A 19,941-nucleotide genomic window follows, 5' to 3' on the forward strand; every position below is an offset into this window, starting at 1 on the left:
CAGTTTCATGAAAAGCTCAAAATTATCTTATTAAGCTGAAACTCAGCATTCTAGGATGTACTTCAAGATATTTTAAATTGTTTTGACAATGTGAAGGCCTTCATCAGTGTATGCTCACTTGTGAAACATGCTCTCATGAACTAAATAAAGATACTTCCAATGCTTTGTGACGAAAAAGGATAAATGCCGTACTGCCTAAGTAATTCAGTTCACATACGAAAAAGGATAAATTTGACCACCATAATGTTTCTTGTTCAGAATATGGTTTAATTTTTTTATTTGTGTTGGAAAACAATCTCTCACAAATTGGTTTAAATGTCCCAAAATCACTAACCAATGGTTTTTTTTATTTGAGGTTACAGAATCTAGCCTAAGTACATTGTGCTATTACCAATGCTATATCACTAAGATCTTCAGCTAACAATAAAAAGTTGTGTCAAATTAAAGGAAAGCTCCCAGTTTTTAATTATAGTTTAAAAAGCTTGAGATTCAATATTTCCCCTCATTTGAGTGAATTACAAGTTCCTAATATAGTAGATACTTATGGAAGTATCAACTGATCTGCACTACAAATTGACTTTTGTATGCACTTACACCTGTTAAATGACATTTCTTCACTGTCTCAACTTACGACAACAAATTGTTATTCTCACTTTAAAAGTCATATACTTACACAATCCTTGTGGGCAAGCATTTGTTGCTGGTCCAACTTCAATAACAGTCACTGGTTCTTTAGAACCTTCAACTGGTGGAAATCTTAGCAGTGTAAGAGCTTCTTTATCAGCTGGCAGAATGGACCTGTTCAAAAAAATTAAATCTGTGCTGTATTACCGACTTTCCATGTAAATATCACATTAATATTTCCCAAGGGGGGGTATCTGAGCAGACGTGTATTACCACTATCAAGTTTCCACATTATGTGCGAGTTGCTACAGTTTTATTCTTTAATTTAGGAGAACTACTTATTTATTTACATGATGTAGTCACTGCATGGAGGGAAAAAGTATGAAAAGATGAATTGAATCAAACAATGGAAAACGCTTTGATAAAAGTCTTAATGGCCGAAAGCTTTATTTGTGACAAGTCTTTTTGTTGTGCCTATCTGCGATTCAGCATCTCTGCTACATGAAAAGTATAAACTGTTTACGACAGGTTGCTAATTTCACTAAAAAAATTATACCATACACTCTCACAAAACAACAAATGAGCCCTGCAAGTTTTCAGCTCTACAATGTTAAGAATTTGCACACACTTTCAAAAAGCTGAATTTGTGATAACTATTATGAGCTGCACAGAAAAGAATTGTAACAAGCTCCTACCTGTCAGTTATAAAGATCCCACGTGACAATCCTCCAGGCTTGGCTGCTGCTAAGTACTCAGCAGGTGCGTGCCCAACACCCATCACAAGATTAACTGCATCAAGGCGGCGACCCCCAGAAGCCACGCCCTTGCATTTTCCATCTTCAATTAGCAAGTGTTGTACAGCTCTCTTCAGGTGGTACAATCCACCAAACACCGCACAAAGTCGACAGAAACACTGGGGTAGCTCTCCACTACCATACATGGGCCACAGGAAAGGTGTATTTCCATATCTTCCAAGGCTGCTGAGGAAACGCTGTGTGCGTGCCACACCTTCGTCACAGGAAGTGTCTTCCGTGCACATAGCAATAGCATGTATTACATAATGCATGAGGTTTGGAGTCAGCTTCTTTGAGTTCAGATAGTCAACAAATGGCTTATCTTCAAATCCTGCAACAAAAGTGAATAAAAAGCTACATTCAAAACTTTTGGAGAAAAAAATAAAATGGACTAACATAATTTTTAACACAGTAATTTGTCTCGTCTATACTTTATGTCAAACATGAAATGAAAATTTTACATTTACCTAACAATTTCTGTTTGTTCCATCATAGGTCCTTAATTTTTCCTGAAAAGAACGCCTGATCCTGAAAGCTTGAGCAAAGTGTTAATAATGCTGTGTCACAAAAGTGCATTTATATATATTTTTTAAGTTATTGCTTTCTAAAGGTACTACAGTCAGAAGGAAAAACTGAGGGTAGCAAATGAAAGGTCTAAAACATTATTTTGAAAGCATCCATCTACTACCAAGGTGAGAAATGTCAAAACAATATGCTCTGCCAATAAGTATCATATCGAAAACTGTTTGAAAATTGGGATACGTAACACCTTTAAACAACAACTGATGGGCATACTCTCCTTTGTTGCTAACATTCTGGGACATAACTAATCCTGTGGTCAGTTAATTTTTGTAATTTGATTATAACATGTGACTTTATTGTTCCAAAAATAACCTTGCAACAATGCACTTCATTATTTTTTTTCCTTCACTTGGCTTGCACAAATACTTTATTAGTATCTAGGCTGCTAGAGGTATCTCACATGAGGCCATTCAAAATATCACTGTCCAGTGGAATTTGATCTCATTGATAGTGCTGTGATGTTTATGCTCAATCTACTGTCATCATTTGGCATTGATTTTGGCTACTATATCTGGTTCTCTGTATATGATATATAGTTCTTTGTTACGTAACATTTCCTAATCTGTTTTACTTTGTCTCTTATGGGCAACAGTGTTTTTCTTTAGATTTTGTGTGAAAATTCCATTAATTTGCCCTATTAGCCTCCGACCCCCCCCCCTCCTCCCTTCAGTTTTCTTTGCTTGCGACTTCTATATTTTGCATTTAAAGTGCAGAATTTATTAAATTTATCCACTTGCTAGCGATAGCGATACCAATTTCTTTTATCCAAAATGCTTTGCAAGTATCAAATGTGAATGGTGGAAGAGGTATCCACCGCAGGTATCTAGAACCGCAATAATGAATGTTTAATACATGGATTTAATTTTGTTAACATTATATTTGTCAACATTTTATAAGCTGCATTCAGTAATGTGATTCATCTTAAGTTCCAACAATCTGCCAGGCCCTTCCTTTTGCATACAGAGCAAAAAACAATTCTTTCCCGCCATGTGGAACCTGCTCTTCTTTCCACAAAGTACTGATAATATTGTGAAGGCTGTTTATTAAAGGAAGCTTTCATGTATCTATTTCTACGATTTCACTTTGAGTAGATTTGCTTGAATTTCCTTATGTTTTATGAATTTTCTAATGAGTATAGCTCTCCAACCAATGGCTCACGGTAAGATTCGGTATACCTTCATGAACGTTGTCTACCAACTGATTAAATAATACTTCGTTGAAATATTATTTTCATCTTTTAGAAATTATGCTTTGCACAGGCAATGAATAATAGGTTCATTCAGTTTCTATCTACTGCAATTAGTATGAATTAAAAAAGAAAAGGAAAAATTAACAACAATGTAATATAGTGACTTTATCTAGCTGATGAAACTAGAGCCATAAATGTTTAAAAACCTTTGAGTAAGAGGGTCAAAATGAGTGTTTGATATCTACACACATTCTGAATGCATCTAGAAAACCTCAACAGCCATCACATGCTATGAAAATACACACACAATCATGAAAGTGAAAGTGCTGTGATCCAGTGGTCTGAAGATCACAAACCCCACCTTGCATTTGATACACAAAGCTGAAGCGTATTCTTATCAAACACCTAGAAGACTGATCACAACTCTTGACACATATTTTACCTCAACTGACAAGATTGGCTGACCTCATCCAGTGTCTAGAAAGCACTTACAGGATTTCTCTTACAACCTTCAGAGTCCACTCCTGGTATTAAGTACATATTCCACTCCTGAGAACAGTTAATTAACTCAACTTGACAAGGGCATAGAAAAAAACCTGAACTTAGTGCCCACTGGGCAGCGAGTGATCCACCATGTAGTTTCTTGAACATAGAAACAATGCTTCACAAGGTGCCAAAACAGTGTTTCTTAAGACCAGCTGTGATGCCAATGTCAATACATTTTGAGGTACTTTCATCCAACGCTGATACATTTCCTTAACTGTGCACTAATGAAAGATGCAACATTTCATGTGCACAAGACTGAGAAACCGTACGAGTACTATGGAACTGCCATCTTTGCCAGACCAGATATTAAACTTTTACTAGAAAAACTGGCAATACCAATGTAAATAACACTGAGCTCATGACAAAAAATTTACAGAGTCACTCATTCTTCATATAAACCACTCAGCACCCCATTCCCGTTTACTAATCCTAAACATTTTAACCTAACTGATCCCAACATAATGATTGGTGGGTAGGTGCCTGTAACAGCCACAATGAAAAATGAGGATATGCTGAAAACTGATCAGAATGGTGAAACCAATGAAAGCTAGACAACATAAAGTAATTACACATTGATTATGAGGCTAAACTACTTCATCCTTTTACTGAAGCAAGATGAAAAATGCGACCATAATTTAGACTCAAGTTTCATCTCTCTAACACAAGCCAAAAAAATGTCAAAATAGGTGTGATCCCATTCCCAAAACACAACATAGGTCAATTATCTCTCAAGTTGTGCCTCAATAGGACCAACGGTCACATTCAAAATACATTAAAATTTCAAAGCAAACTGGGTTCAGTTTTCGGAAGAGCTTGATCCAAGTATAACAAACATCAAATCATTTCTATACCTATGAGAATTTTTAGGAAAGGCTGTTCAACCTACACTACCAGCAAACTACTGCAAAGAAATTATTGTGATAATCCTTTTGCTAAAAAGTGTAAAAGTAAACGTTGACAGTATTTATATACATAAAAAGAAGGCAGTAAGCTTTGAGGCCATTTAAGTATCAGCAAAATATAAGAACATTATAGATATTATAACAGACAGAACAGCTCAATAACTACCGAGCAGAAAAAGTGAAAAAGAAAAGACCACCAAAAATAAAGATGGTTATTTAAGGCAGGGAAAACCACTTATTAGACAAAAGTAACAATAAATGAACCAGAGAAAGTAGGGAACAAGTTTAAATACGATAACGTTGCTAAAACAGATGACATTTTGAACAATCAGATAAAATGTTTCAAATTTAAGACTACTTTAGTTACCAACTGCATCAGGCTAAATCAACTTCCTAAGAAGCAAAGCACACTACTAAAACCAGAAAAAGACGATGAGTATCAGATTTCACTTATATGTTATCTTCACAAAATCTCTGAACACACAATCCTGGATTATGTCAAACCACTGGTTGAATTGGAAGTTATATCTGAACCAGACAGTTTCAGGAGGGGTGAAACTTGTACCTAACAAGTAGTTAACCATACTTAAGACATAGAGGATGAGTATTACCAGAAGAAAGTAGCAGACGGTGTGGAGCTAACAGTCTCATACAACACAGTACAACTTGGAATCCAGTTGGTAAATGTTTCACAATAATACATGATATTTTCTTTACCAAAATATCAGTCTTATTGTGCAATAGGAAACTGTACATTGACATTCACAATACAGCAAACACAGCAGATGGGGAGACCACACACACACACACACACACACACACACACACACACACACACACACACACACACACACACACACACACACAGACAGATTGACAGCATTCCGCCCATGAAATAAAACAGCTAAAAGGAAATTTAGCATTGTCTTTTAGTAAACAAACACTGACTCACCAACCTATCTACATGTCACTGTTGATGGATCCATCATCTTTAAGAACAAATGTGAGTAACTGAACTTAGTTTGTAAACGTATCAGTTCTTCACGTGGAGGAAGCTTCACTGTTAAGCAGACTTCAGCTCTTGCTTTGTGCTACTCTGCAGCTAAATCTGTATATTCCACATTAGCACACTCAGACCACGCGACGAATGCTGACACTGCATTTAACAATACTTGCACAATTTTCTCTAGCTATCGCAAGCCCACCCCATACGAAAAAGTGTCTGGCAAAAGGACTTGCTCCGCCAAACATACTTATGTGGAATTTACAAAGTGTTTGAAAGATACTAAGCATCCTTTGTGTAGAAACAATTATTGTGTAACAGATGTGTGGAAAGAGCACGACCTGTAAGCACAAGCTACAAGCAGTTTGCTGGACCTACAATATCCACAGCAAGGAAAGTAAGGCTCACAAATATACGTACCTTGCTGACATGAACACAGCGAGAGCTTATATAAGATATTTTGTAGCAGTGATGAATATGAGATAGTTGATGGGCTTCTGCATAGCATCAATGCAGTGAGACATAAAAAGTGCACTGATACAATCAAAACATTAATCTTTCAATGTTACAAATTGGAAAGCTATGTGGCGTTAAGGAGACATGGAGCTGGCAAACCTCCCAGTTATGTAAGTAAATCTGTTAAGCCCAAGTTGGTCACAGCCTTGGCCTCTAGAGTACTTCAAGTTATTAAAGTCAAGAAGAAATTAATAGTCCTTTAATTAAATTGTAAATCCAAGATAAACTATTCAAGACCATCCAATAATGAAATAGCACCAGCCCTAAAAGGAATGAAAGCTGGGAAAGCATCAGGTTTTGACAGCTTACACTCAAAGAGTTCTTTTCACACATGTGACAAAATACCTATCAACAATCTGTATTTGCATTCTCCAATCTTTTTGTATTTGCACATTTTTGGTGAAGATCAACAGTAGATATATCTCTCTTGTTGCTGTCAAAATACTCACATAAAATATTTCAATGCCTAAACCAGTTTTGACTTGCCAGTAATTTTCAATAGTTGAGGAATCATTACTGGCTCAAGGCTGTGTCAAATTATGTTGATGGTGTCTTCCTGAAGACTCTATGGACAAGGGAAAATGAAAACTCTAAACTGGTTCACCCACTGAAATATTCTGTGAGAGTATTTGACTGCAACATACATTACTGTCCAATCTGGCAAAATACCAGCTGAAATGACCCTTGCTAAAATCACAGTTACTGGCATATCACTTTACTGCATGTGGTATGGGTACACAAGCTCTATGGAAGATAACTGTACAAAAAGAATTACTATATCCATTGCGCTAGCAGATACCAATTTAATTGCAGCTACACTGATTAGGTCAGAACATTAAATACTTCTGTGGAAACTTGACTGGACACTATTTATGACACAGTATGAAGACTATATACAGTGTATGAATTATTAAAGGTAATCTCAATATTTGAAAATTACAAATGTAATAAATGCAGTGCTTGGCAACAGATGCTTGTAGGTTTGCATGGGTATCAAGAAGAGTTCACAAATGACACACCAGAACAGTAATCTTACCTATCTGATGTCGATGTTCTGCCATCAGGAGGAAAAAGGGATTGAGGAAAATTGGAAAAGGAGAGCAGGTTTCTCAGTCTCAAGACAGAGAGAGTGCTCTCCCTCTCCCTGTCATGAGGTGGAGAGGACAAAGTTGAAGGAAGAGGTTGTGGGCGTGCGCGAGCGTGTGTGTGTGTGCGTGCGTGCGTGCACATGTGCGTGCGTGCATGCACATGTGCGTGTGTGCGTGTGTGTGTGTGTGTGTGTGTGTGTGTGTGTGTGTGTGTGTGCACGCGGAATATAGTGTATTGGTAAACACTGTGATAGATGATAAAGGGGCACGAGAGAGAGAGAAGAAAGATGCATCAAACAAGGAAGACAAGTGGTAGGAGGAAGGAATACTGCACTTGAGACCTAGTGAGGAAGAGAGATTTTAAAATTGAAAATAAACATAAATGAGTAATTACATTCTACAAGATGGGAAAAGGGGGTGGGGGCTTTTAGTGGAGTTTAACTCCCAGAGGGCGACAGAGTTAGAGAATGCGTTGGAGAGTTCAGGAATATGATGCCTGTTCAAAAAATTCCACAATTTTGTCCACAAATTTTTTCTACACTTACACTTTGTGTGCATGGTCTCCTTCAAAATACTCTCTTCCACAATTGATACACTACTCCCAACAACATTTCCACTTCCAGAAGCAGGTTTGGCAGACCTCTTGCTGGCTTGCATGAAGCCCCGCTTCCAAATTTCCTTTTCTCTCATCTATCATTGCAAATCTTTATGCTTTCAACAGGGTTTTTAACTTTAGAAATAACAGAAAGTCTGCAGGGGCCAAGTTTGGAGAGTACAGAGGATGAGACAGCACAGTAACTTCATTTTTTGTGCAGTAGTCACATATCAACAAGGGTGAATGTGTGGGAGCGTTATTGTGATGCAGGAGCTTTGAATTGTCTCGCCACATTTCAGGCCATTTCCTTCTCACATTTTCTCACAGGCATCACAACACATCCTGTTAATACCACTGATAAACAGTTTATCCCTGTGGCAGTAATTCATGATGAACTAATCCTTCAAAGTCAAAGAACATAGCTTTGACATTTGACCTGATCTGAGGAGCTTTTTTCGGTCTTTGAGAACCTTTCCTGACCCATTGCCAAGATTGAATCTTTGTCTCAACATCAAAAATATACACCCATGTCCCAAACATCATAAATGCCGTCCCCCATCTCATCACCTGCGATGACTGTCTTAAGGAAAATATCTTTCTCATTTGCGTGATCCAAAAGCTCTTCACATATTGTGAGGCGAAGGTCTTTCTGGTCTTGACTCGTGAGATTACTTGGCAGCTACACGATTCATTCCAAGATGCTGTGTCAGGATTTCATGGTATGATCCAACTGATATGTTACATTCTTCTGCAGTCTCTCGGACAGCCATTTTTCGACTGGCATGTACTATTTCACTGATGGTCCTGATATGAGCATCATTGGGTAGATATCAAAGGTCATCCTGAACAAGGATCAGCTTTGACTTCCATCTGGCCATTTTTTAAACCATATGAACTATTCGTACTCTGAGTATGGCTTAAGCACTCATCACCGTAGGCTTCCTACATCATTTGGTGTGTGTCTGTAAAGTTTTCTCAAGTTTTAAGCAGAATTTAATGCAGATGTGTTGCTCCTCTAACTCTGCCATCTCAAAATTTGCAAACTGTGTGACAACATTTTACTCAATACAACACTGAACAATAAGTAACAGACACACAACAATGAAATTTCTGGCATTTACAAATTAAACACAGGCATGTTCAGGGATGCCAACTGCATTTTGCTCCAACACAACATTGGTGTCAAATTATGACAGTTCACGGAATTCTTTGAACAGATGTAGTATGGGGAGGATGACAAATGACCTGTGCAGTACAGCAGCATGCTGTGGAGTATGCTCATAAACAGAGTACTGGATGTCACCAATGCATACGCGAGCTCAGCCAGTTTAGTAGTGTTTATTCCTCTACAAAAATCATGCAGTTTATAAAAAAAAGGTGATTGGTTTGGTGTGGCCCTCTGCCTTTGGTGTTTACTAATGTTGGAGCTGCAATAAATGTGGGTGGGTGCAAGGAGTAGGTTTCATACTCGGAACACCTGCAGCAATATGTGGGTCCAGCTTGGTATGGCATACATGAAGAAACTTTAGACTTTCTTGCTGAATTGAGGTCACTATCAACACTAAAGGTGGTGTATGTAGTAACAATAGCTAATGGGGGTGACTAATTTTTTGTCTACTGTGCTTACTTTACACTTCCATTTCTTTCTCTTTTTTTTAAAAAAAGTTATACTTATTTCTCACACCAAACTGAAACCGTCACAGTGTTTACCAATGTACTTTTTTTTATCCATCACCTCTCTCATCATCACAAGTGAGAGACTGACCCTGGGTTTCTGTGTTCAACCCCCCCCCCCCCCCCCTAACTGATCCCTTCCCTTTTGGAGGAAGTAACAATTACTTTCAAAAGCTAGCACTTTTTTCCTACATGCTTCTAGAAACAATAGAAGGATTTTTGCCTCCTGAAGTAAAGTTTATGTCAGTCATCCTCTCAGTGTAATTTTAAAAGATTTTGCGCTTTAACTTTTGATACAACATGTACATATCATAAATATTTGTTGAGTGTTCAGCCAGGTGGCGTCATCCATGTGGCACAGCATTTCAGCAAGCTGACTTTTTACTGTCTTCTGGCATCTCTGGAACACCTGAAGATGGCAATAAGTCAGCTAACCAAAACACCGTCTTTTCAGACGGCACCACCCAACTGAATGCATGAGAAATGTTCAAAATTTTCATACACCAGGAAAACCTAAACTTGCACATATATTTATTTACTATATAATCCTGATAAATAACCAATGACAACATAATAGCTGAAAAGTGACTCAAATGTCTGTCCTGTGAGCCCATGAAAGCTGTAACATACTTCCAGATTCAAAACACCATGCTGATTAACACTGTAAGGCATTACGGTGCATTAAATAACCATGAACAATCTGCTGTGAGAGACTGCACACATTTAATTATTTTTACTAACTTTTATATGTACACTAGCAGAAAAAATTGCAATATCAAAAAATAATTAATTTTGGGTAATGAAATTTCAGGAATACATTTGTCTAGGTAACCTATTTAAATGATTCACATTGCAAGACCATAGGTTAATGTAAGAATAAGATAAGCCATTGCAAATGTGAAATGCTGGTACATTCTGGTTTCATGATCAGAATGTTATATGTATGCAGGCTAACGTGCATGCATTGTGTTGTATAGGTGCCAGATGTCAGTTTGTGGGATGGATTTCCATGCCTGTTGCACTTGGTCGGTCAATATAGGGACTGTTAATGCTGGTTGTGGATGATTCTGGAGTTGTAATCTGGAGACAGATGTGCTCATCTGGAGACGGATGTGATCAAGTAGGCCAAAGCAACATGTCAACACACTGTAGACCATGCTGAGTTACAACAGGAGATGGTTATCCTATTGGGGAAAAAAAACCTGGAGTGCTGTTCACAAATGGTGACACAACAGATGGAATAACCATACTGACATATAAATTTGCACTCACAGTGCATGGTATAACCACGACAGTGCTCCTGTTGTCACTCAAAATAGTACCCAAGATTGTAACTCCAGGTATTGGTCCAGTGTGTCTAGCTTGCAGACAGGTTGATGGGGCACTCAACTGGCCTCCTCCCAGCCAGCACATGGCTATCACTGACACTGGGGCAGATCTATCTTCCATCAGGAAACACAACAGATCTCCACCCTATGCATACTACAGGGTGTCTGGCTTGGTGCTGTGCTTTAAGTAACCGATTTGTAACAGTTTATTGTCTTATGGTGGTGCCAACTGTTGCTCAAATTGCAGCTGCAGATGCAGTGCAATGTGCCAGAGCCACGAACTGAACATGACAGTTCTCTCTTTGGTGCCATGTGGCTGTCTGGAGCCTGGTCTTTTTGCAGTCGCACATTATTGCGACCACTGCTGCCAGCAATCATGTACAATGGGTACATTCCTGCCAAGTATTCCTGCAAACACACAGAAGGAACATTCAGTTTCTCATAGCTCTATTACACAATCTTGTTGAAACTCAGTGAGGAATTAATAATGGCGTCTTTATTGCGTTAAAAGCATTCTTTGAAACTCAGTGAGGGGTTGATAATGGTGTCTTTATTACATTAAAGACATTCTTTACTAACATCAACTTGCTACATCATTCTCAAAGGTAACTAACGCTCATGAGCATTACAGCGTGTATTAAGAACAAACCTGATTTCCATTCTCATAGTGGCGCTACTAATGAGAAACTTTGCGACTGGTGTGAAATTTGAATGTATGTCATCTTACACCTGTAGAAACATGCCTACCAACTTTTGTTTATGTCACAGTTTACACTCTGCTGTATAGTATACAATACTTCAAAAGTGATAAGAACTATTAAAAACAGTCAAACAGACCCTACATAGGCACAAGTTGCATAAAACTAGAATATTTCTACACAACATTTGAAGCTTGTCACAAATGATGATGTTTCAACAGTATGTTCAACCAATAGCAGAAACACAACAACAACAACAACAACAACAACATTTTGTCGCTGTAAAGATTACAGTCTTATTAGGGTATACCAGCACTGCAGCACTGGAAGGGCTGATCTCTTGTTTCTTAATAGTTAAAGCATACTAGAAATCAGTCTGATTCAAGTCCTCCAAGTCCAATTGTAAACTGATAGTACTGATATAAAGAACTTATTTTGAATTATTATACAATGTGGCAGATATATAGGTATTAGTATTCCAAAGAAGTATATTCCCTGAATTGATGTCTCTTTATTATATATTTTTTACATAATCACTATTTCTCTATAGGTACTCAATACAATATGAAGTCAACCGGGAGATAGACTGTCATGAAGTGAAAGCAGCTGTTACAAGACGCCACAGTAATTAGTCTAAATATAGAAGTTACAGGTAGGTGACATTTATTAGAATGCTGAAATTGTAAGAACTTTGATGGAAGTAGGTTAAGCTACAATATATACCGATAAATAATTATAAACATGTACCTTCAAATTCTTTACTTGCATCTTCTTGCTCAACACAAGCTGTGAGCAACTTCATAAGCAAACGCTTTTCGACAACTGACACATTCTTTGTGGAAAACACATCAGCTCGTGAACATGGAACTGGCTCCAAACGACCATCCAACCATGTGAGAACTCTTGTTACACTGCGGAATTCTGCATAACGGGCTATGTTTGATGAGATAAGCAGTTCCACCAATGAGCCACGAGCAAAGAGCAGCTGCAGCAAAATTAATAATGATATTAAGTAAAGGGAACAACAAAATTGAGGTTTCGAGAGGGTTGACAGCATGTGTAATATTCAACTTTTGGATAGACTGTATCTTGACGTTACAAAGAAAATAATTTCTTTAAGAAAATTCTTGCACCTATCTTTATTTCATAGCTACATTTCTCTAATCTGCTGATAGAATGGCTTCAACATGGGGTTACAAATGTGCATTAGTGTGACTGTGTTTAGTAGCTACATTCAAAACAGCCAACTAAATACACTAAAATAACACCTGGTTGTCTGGAATAAAACTTAACAATTGTAGCTTATGTGTTTTATTTACTTTTCATTGATTTGGCTTTTCTTTCTTCCCTTCATTTAAGAACAGATACATTTTTCCTTTTAATTGTTTGTCCCATTGACGGTCTGTCATTTACTTCATCCATAACAAATTTTGATGGACGACAGCTTCCTGCATGTTACCTAGGTTGTGTCAGACGGTGGCACAATGGTAAAATGTCAGATTGGGGATCTAAAGGGCTAGAATTCTATTTCAGGTCAGTCCAAGTAGAATTTTATCTGATTCTAATCAATTCTTTCCCCTCTGGCAATGTTTGTTGAAGTGAGAGATGTCTAGTTGCACTGTTGTTCAGAATTCATGTTAAATCTCTACTTCTCACATATCCCTTTCCCCTAAAATCCCAGAAAAGCCTCACAATGTTGCACCTAACAGACCTATCCTGTCCCAAACACATCCCTGCATGCTCCCACATGCAACATTGGCATCTCCCCTACCACTAACCAGTTCTCTCTCCCTACCCAGTCCCACACCTTTTCTGTACTTCCACTACCAACTCCAGGTACACTGCTGTTCACCTCATACACAGTCTGACCTGGAGAATATGGCAAGTACCGTAAACAAATTTCCCAGAAACTTTGCTCAAAATAAGCGAACACATATCTCGGGTTATCTGTAGGTATTGACACATTTCTGAGAAAACAACAGTCAAAGTTTTCAAGGTACTTTATGTGCATTTCAGCACGGAAGTCATTTAGATGCAGTGGTGGCAAAGTTGCTAGAGCTCTGACTTCACACTTTCACACCTCGTGTTCGAAACTGTAACAGTTTTTATTTGCCTTTTTTGTTTATCTACCCATGCCTGTAGAAGATTAATACACAAATGTGTAAAACAATAACTGAATGAGGAAAAATTGAAACTGTTTTTGGCGAAATTCCTATTGTGTGTCTTGTCCATAATATTTATTGGTGGTGTTGCGTACTTGTTCCAAAGGAGTGGGTTGCGGTCATTCAGCAAGTATACACATTTACTAGTGCAGCCTGCAATGAGGGGCTTCTTTTCAACTGATTCTGACCTGCCCAGCTGGTTTTGTACTCTTGACGAAATCAGTATGGGAAACTCATCACTCCCAAATTAGTTCTCAAAGTGAACAAATAGCAATGGACCACACACACACACACACACACACACACACACACACACACACACACACACTTATATTATGTAATAAACGTATGACACACACACACTGTGAAACCCAGTTGAAGTTTTATAATTAATATAATGCCCTCATATCCATTTACTTGATAAGAAGCATTTGTGTAGTTGGGACATGACTAGATCAATGAAATAGAAAGATAGAAAAGAAATCAAGAATTGGGTTTCGAACATGGGATGCAAAACTGGGAAGCTGCAACACTATACACTGTGCAAACACTTCAGTTGAACTTACCATACAACGAATGGCATCTAAATTGCATCAAAAACTTTCATTGTCATTTTCTCAGAAACGGTCATGAATCTACGTTTTCAGTATTTTGACCCCTCTTCCACCAAGCTAAATTTCGGGGTAATCGGGTTATAGCACTCTCCATGTTCTCCTTGTAAGTTGGAGTTTAGTGTGTCGAGATGACAGTGGCAATTTGTGCATGTGTTATGTTTCTCTGAATGTGTCAGAGTTTCCTACATCTGCTCAAGCACTGAAATTGGGAAGCTGGATATTTCCAGCATTATTTTTATTTCGCCTATCAGCAACTCAGCACCTCCTCTATGCGGTGAGTAGAAATCTATCCTCCTCATATTGTTAGACAGTGCAAAGTCCAGGATAGCTATGTGATCTACAAACGAAGCTGTACCCACTGTGCTCCTTTCCATGTGGCGTGAGGACTAACAAGTTATTTGGCTGTATGAGTGGCCACCATCAAACTGTGACAAAGAGGCAGCAGATTAACATGACACGACCCCCCCCCCCCCCAAACACAATATGCTTCACTTTAATGACAGCTTCACAGCCTCTGCCATCTAAATTCTTTCTGTCAACACCAATTTTTCTGAATTGTGCAGGTGGGAGCTCTTCCTGTAACACATATTTCATTCCTGTAATCCCCCCCCCCTTCCCCAATCTCAACTTTCTCTAGTCTCTATCCTCCCCCTATCTATCCTCTTACCTGCTCCCACTCCAGCACTACAAACATTTTCTGTTCCACCAATGCACCTACTAGACTTTCCCCCTTTCTCTACAACTCTTCTCTCCCTTTCTCCCTCCTCCTCCTTACAGTCTCCCACTCTGCACCTAGCAGCGCTTATCTTATCCCAACCACATCCCTACACACACACACACACACACACACACACACACACACACACACACACACACACACACACACACACAAGTGGCACATCTTCCCCCATCCCTACCTTGCTCCCACGCTACTCCGTGCCTAGTAGGCATTTATGACTGAGTTGTACTGGTGTGCGTGTGTGATATATATTATTGGAAGGGCAACTTTTTGTCTGAAAGTTTAAAACTTCAGCAGTCTTTTTGTTGTGAGAACACCACCTCTACTTGGCGATTATCAATCCATCCTTTCCATTTTATTGTTATTCCATCCTGGATTAACCAGTCTATTTTAAAATCATATTCTTTCTTTTGGCTTCCAAACTGGTATGAACTATAATCAAAATCTCAGCTCTTCTGCATTGATGTCTTATAACACTATACCAGATTCCTCTAGTGAGCTGCATTCCTGTTCCCCCTCATCTCGTGTTAAGTTGAGACCTATACCTCCAAACTATTTTTCTGTTTATTGCTCTTCTGAATACTTACATTTTGCCCGAAAAATCTCAATGAACAGTTCTCAATTTTCTGTGGTTTCAGTGTGATTTTTGTTGTTATTTTAGAGCATACCCCAAATCATTTATTTCCCTTTTACTTTTATATCTGAATACCTAATTTTATTGCTTTCCTATTTAATTGTAATTGATTTCAAAGCTACAGGTCCCCATCTTTAGACACCTGAAGCTGTCAGTATAAAATCGACAAGTAATCAGCAACAGGATGATTAGAATATGAAGTACTAATAATCATATTGTATACATGAAGCTGACAATACTATGGAAAGGATACATTTCTACTCACCATATAGAGATGCTGAGTTGCACACAGGCACAACAAAAAGACTGCTAAACATGCAAGTTTCTGGCCAAAAGGCCTTAACTGTGCAAGATGGAAGAATCTATCTGGGTGGGGGTATGGAGGAATCTGGGGTACAGAGTAGAAAGACAGCAGGGTAGGGCTCGAGTACTACTGCTTATGGGAGCATGCACAGATGTGATAGGGACAAGGTAGGGCAGCTAAGTGCAGTTGGGAGATTAGACTGTCATTTACAAAGGCCTTAACTGTTGTTACACTCTCCCAAATCCATTTATCCTGGACTTGTTAAAAAGTCTTCCCTTCTTCTCACAGTCACTGCAGTGGAAACACTTTTCCACTATCAACTCGACCAATCAGAGTCAACCCAAAACCTATGTTGAACCCTGCATGACCAGTTCACTCCTCCAGGCAACTGTTATCCACCCCCACTGCCCCCAAACCATCCTGTTAACATTCCAGAATTTCTTAACCCCAAACATTACCTCACAATCATCCCCCAAATCCCTCAACATGGAAGCTAATCTTATACCTGCAAAAAGAACTTCAATCCACCACCTAAAAGTGATCCCGATCTTACAATCCTACCTGCTGACAAAGGCTGCACACTGTGTGGTTTTGAACCACAGGGATTACCAGGTGGCAGGACTGTCAGCTGTCAGATTTGTCCACTTACGAACTCTGCCACAGTGACCCAATTTCAGTAACCAACAGGATCTTCAGTCTCTCTTCAAATACTTAGGTCCAGCTCAGAACATCACCCTTTGATCTCTCTCTCTCTCTCTCTCTCTCTCTCTCTCTCTCTCTCTCTCCCCCCCTCCCCCTCCCTTTTACCAATCTCCACCACTCCTCACATTCCTACCTTCACACGCTTCCTCATGTCCATAAACCCATTCGGCCAGGATGCCCCATTGTGAACAGTTACTGGGCCCCTACAGAGAGAATATCTGCTATTGCAGACCATCGCCTTCAGTCTATTACCCATAATCTACCCTCCTATTGAAAAGAAACCACCCATTTCCTCCTTCATCAATTCTCCACTGTTCCTGTTCTTTTACCAAATGGCACCCTGCTCGTCACTATTGATGCCACCCCTCATCACGCTAAAATCCCTAATGCCTATGGCCTTGCCACTATTTAACACCACCTTTCCTGATGCCCTACTGATTCCCAACCTACCATCTCCTTCCTGGTCACCATGACCTACTATATCCTCACCCAAAATTACTTCACCTTTGCAAGCATACTCCCCCCTCCCCCCCAGTCACAATTTACCTAACTGACCTACACCCTGTCCCCACTGTGTCCCTGTATGATCTCACAAGCAAGCAGCAATTTGCCATACCCCATCCCCACCCTGCTATCGCCCCCTTCTCCACCTCAACCTCCTCCTTACCTCCACCACCCAGATAGCTTCTTCCATCATATACAGTTACTGGCAATCCAGTCTCAGTGGCTTGTGTGTGAGAGGGGGGAGGCCTTTTGGCCAAAATAGAACATGTTACGCTGCCTTTTTGTTGTGCCTGTCTGTGTCTCAACATCTCCTGTAAATGGTGAGCAGCAATGTATCGTTCCCATAATAATGTCATTATACCACTCTGGATTTTTCACTGTTTGATTTTCCACACACAAATTTGCTGTGTAATGATCTAATATGCCTGAAACTAAATATTTAATCTGTTCAATTCACAAAAATTGGATACTTAATAGAACTTTATTATTGTCAAAATGTAAACATTTTTGAGATCCATATTAGTGGCCATTGTGAAGATCTAAAAAAGAAGGTTTTTTTGGTGGGGGGGGGGGGGGGGGGGGGGGAGAGGAGGGAGATAGAGTCATATAGTGATATCATAATGCCAAATTTCTCTGGTAGTCAGTCATAACCAAATCAGGATGTACACTTCACACCAAAAAAGTTAAAAGTTGAACATGGAATTTAGTATTATTACTGGACTGAAGGGATATAATATGAGTGTCAGTTTCATTGTTAGCCCCTATTTTTTGTTGAAAATCATCCCTTAGTTAGGAAGTTACGGATAACAAAATTCAACTAACAACTTTATTTCAGAGATTTTTGCAAGGCTGTCAAAGAAACATACCTCAATGGGACTCACTTAAGTTCACTTAGTTATGAAAACTAGTACAGCAACTAATATTAGACATTCATAACAGTTAATTAATGGACAACTGTATTAAAAAGTCAAATACAACAACAATACCCTCCAACATATTTTCCCCAGAAACTCAAAGCAACTGCAGATAATCAGTTTTGGTCAAATTTATGCAAGACCCAGTTTCAGTCTCTACACAGTTAAACAGAAAATCTTGCTGATCTTCAGATATTTTGGGATACAGAAAATTACAGAACTAAAATTTCACTCCATATATTATCTATCCCAGCCTCTCATTTAGGTTATCATCAACTCTAGAAACTACTTGCAATTGCACATTTTTTAATGGTTCAACTATGTTGTACATGAAGCCTTTGATGCAGTATTTGCACAGAACAGCTGATTCAGCTACTCTCTTGCAACATCTTACCTTAGGAGCTAGATCCAGATTGAATTTGCGGTACTCCTTACGAACTCTGTTCTGGCTCCACTGCTTTGAAGGTGGTGGTATTTGTTTCTCTTCATTCTTTTTTGAGTCACCTTGTTCAGATTCTTTTTCATCAGCATCACCCTTTGCATCATCAGTTCCATCAGTTTGAGTATGCTGTGAGGATGACTGTCCTTCCACAGAATCTGCAGCTTCCCTGTAAGCACGAAATGGTATCTATTAAGCTACAAGCTTTACCAAGACTCATTCATTAAAAAAGGACAAAATTGGATAATGAAATTTTGGTACTACTTAGGAGCAGACAAATTGAAGATCAATTTGAAGCATATGGGAGAGAATGAATTACAATAGGAACACCTGGGAGATAAGTACAACATAGTAAGTAGTATTTAGATGATGTAGACATGTGAATAAGCTACAATGAAATCATTATAAAAAGAAGGAAAAAAAAAAGAGTAAAGTGATGTGATACAGTCCCACAAAATGCACACATGCCCTTGGATTTTATGGCAATTCACATTTACTAGCAACATACAATAAATAACTACTATTATGGAGGATATATGCATCCCTTTGTTAACATAGCACACAGCAGGCCACCTGTATCTTCATCATAACAATGCATCATACTATCCTCCTAAATTCTGACAATAATGAAGTGGATGAATACCCCACATACCTGAAGATGCTTACGTGGTTTCCCCATTTCACCTGACCTCAATCCTGTTGAGCCAATCTGGGCTACCACTGAGCACAATTAGCATGGCATGGACACAATCTCCTTGTGTTCTAGCTGGTAGCCAAGTAGTTATACCAGGATGGTTCTCCAATACTTTTCGTGTCTCATGGAGTTGTCAACACAATGAGTATCTATAGGTATCAGAGCTTAAGGAGTTGTCAAAGGCTGCTGGGTAAGCTGTCAAGTGTCTGATTAAACTGCTCACACATACATAAGAAACTTTCCCACAGGTAGACATTATCTTAAGTTCTAGTAAAAGTATTCTACATTAAAAAGTAGAGTCTTACGACTGGGATTTGAAAGGAAAAACTTTGCAATTGTAGTTGCAATTGTAGTTCATTGAGACACACACTCTGCTGAAGTTGGATAAGTGGACAGATTTTATCCAATAAATTAGATCAGTGATACTTGGGCATCTGGTTCATATCATCAAACCGATATCACAGTAAAAACTAAACACAAACTGCATGTGCAATTTTTAGTTTGTGACTAGAATCAGTTATTTAATCAATAACCAGAGACAGGATGTAGCAAACACAGAATTTACTGCTTCAGATGTTCTGAGGAGCAACTATGCAACAGGTTAGATCCAATGAAAACTGGCAAATAGCTGTATTTTTTGAGAAGTTATTTTATTTTATTTTGACAACCAGTTTTGGCATTTCAATATGCTATCTT

At 38.7% G+C, this 19,941-nt stretch overlaps 1 protein-coding gene across 1 annotated transcript in view; it reads right to left on the minus strand.

The window, feature by feature from the left end:
• LOC126282240 (rab proteins geranylgeranyltransferase component A 2) overlaps positions 1-19,941 on the minus strand; it is a 55,835-nt gene that overhangs the window by 9,280 nt on the left and 26,614 nt on the right. The window contains exons 4-7 of the mRNA XM_049981827.1: positions 18,507-18,720; positions 12,287-12,524; positions 1,320-1,749; positions 674-798 (exon numbers count right to left, since the gene is read on the minus strand). Of these exons, the coding sequence (XP_049837784.1) occupies positions 674-798; positions 1,320-1,749; positions 12,287-12,524; positions 18,507-18,720 (1,007 nt within the window). The remainder of the gene's footprint in view (positions 1-673; positions 799-1,319; positions 1,750-12,286; positions 12,525-18,506; positions 18,721-19,941) is intronic.

Source organism: Schistocerca gregaria, chromosome 7 (genome assembly GCF_023897955.1).
Source record: "Schistocerca gregaria isolate iqSchGreg1 chromosome 7, iqSchGreg1.2, whole genome shotgun sequence".
Taxonomy (NCBI): Eukaryota; Metazoa; Arthropoda; class Insecta; order Orthoptera; family Acrididae; genus Schistocerca; species Schistocerca gregaria.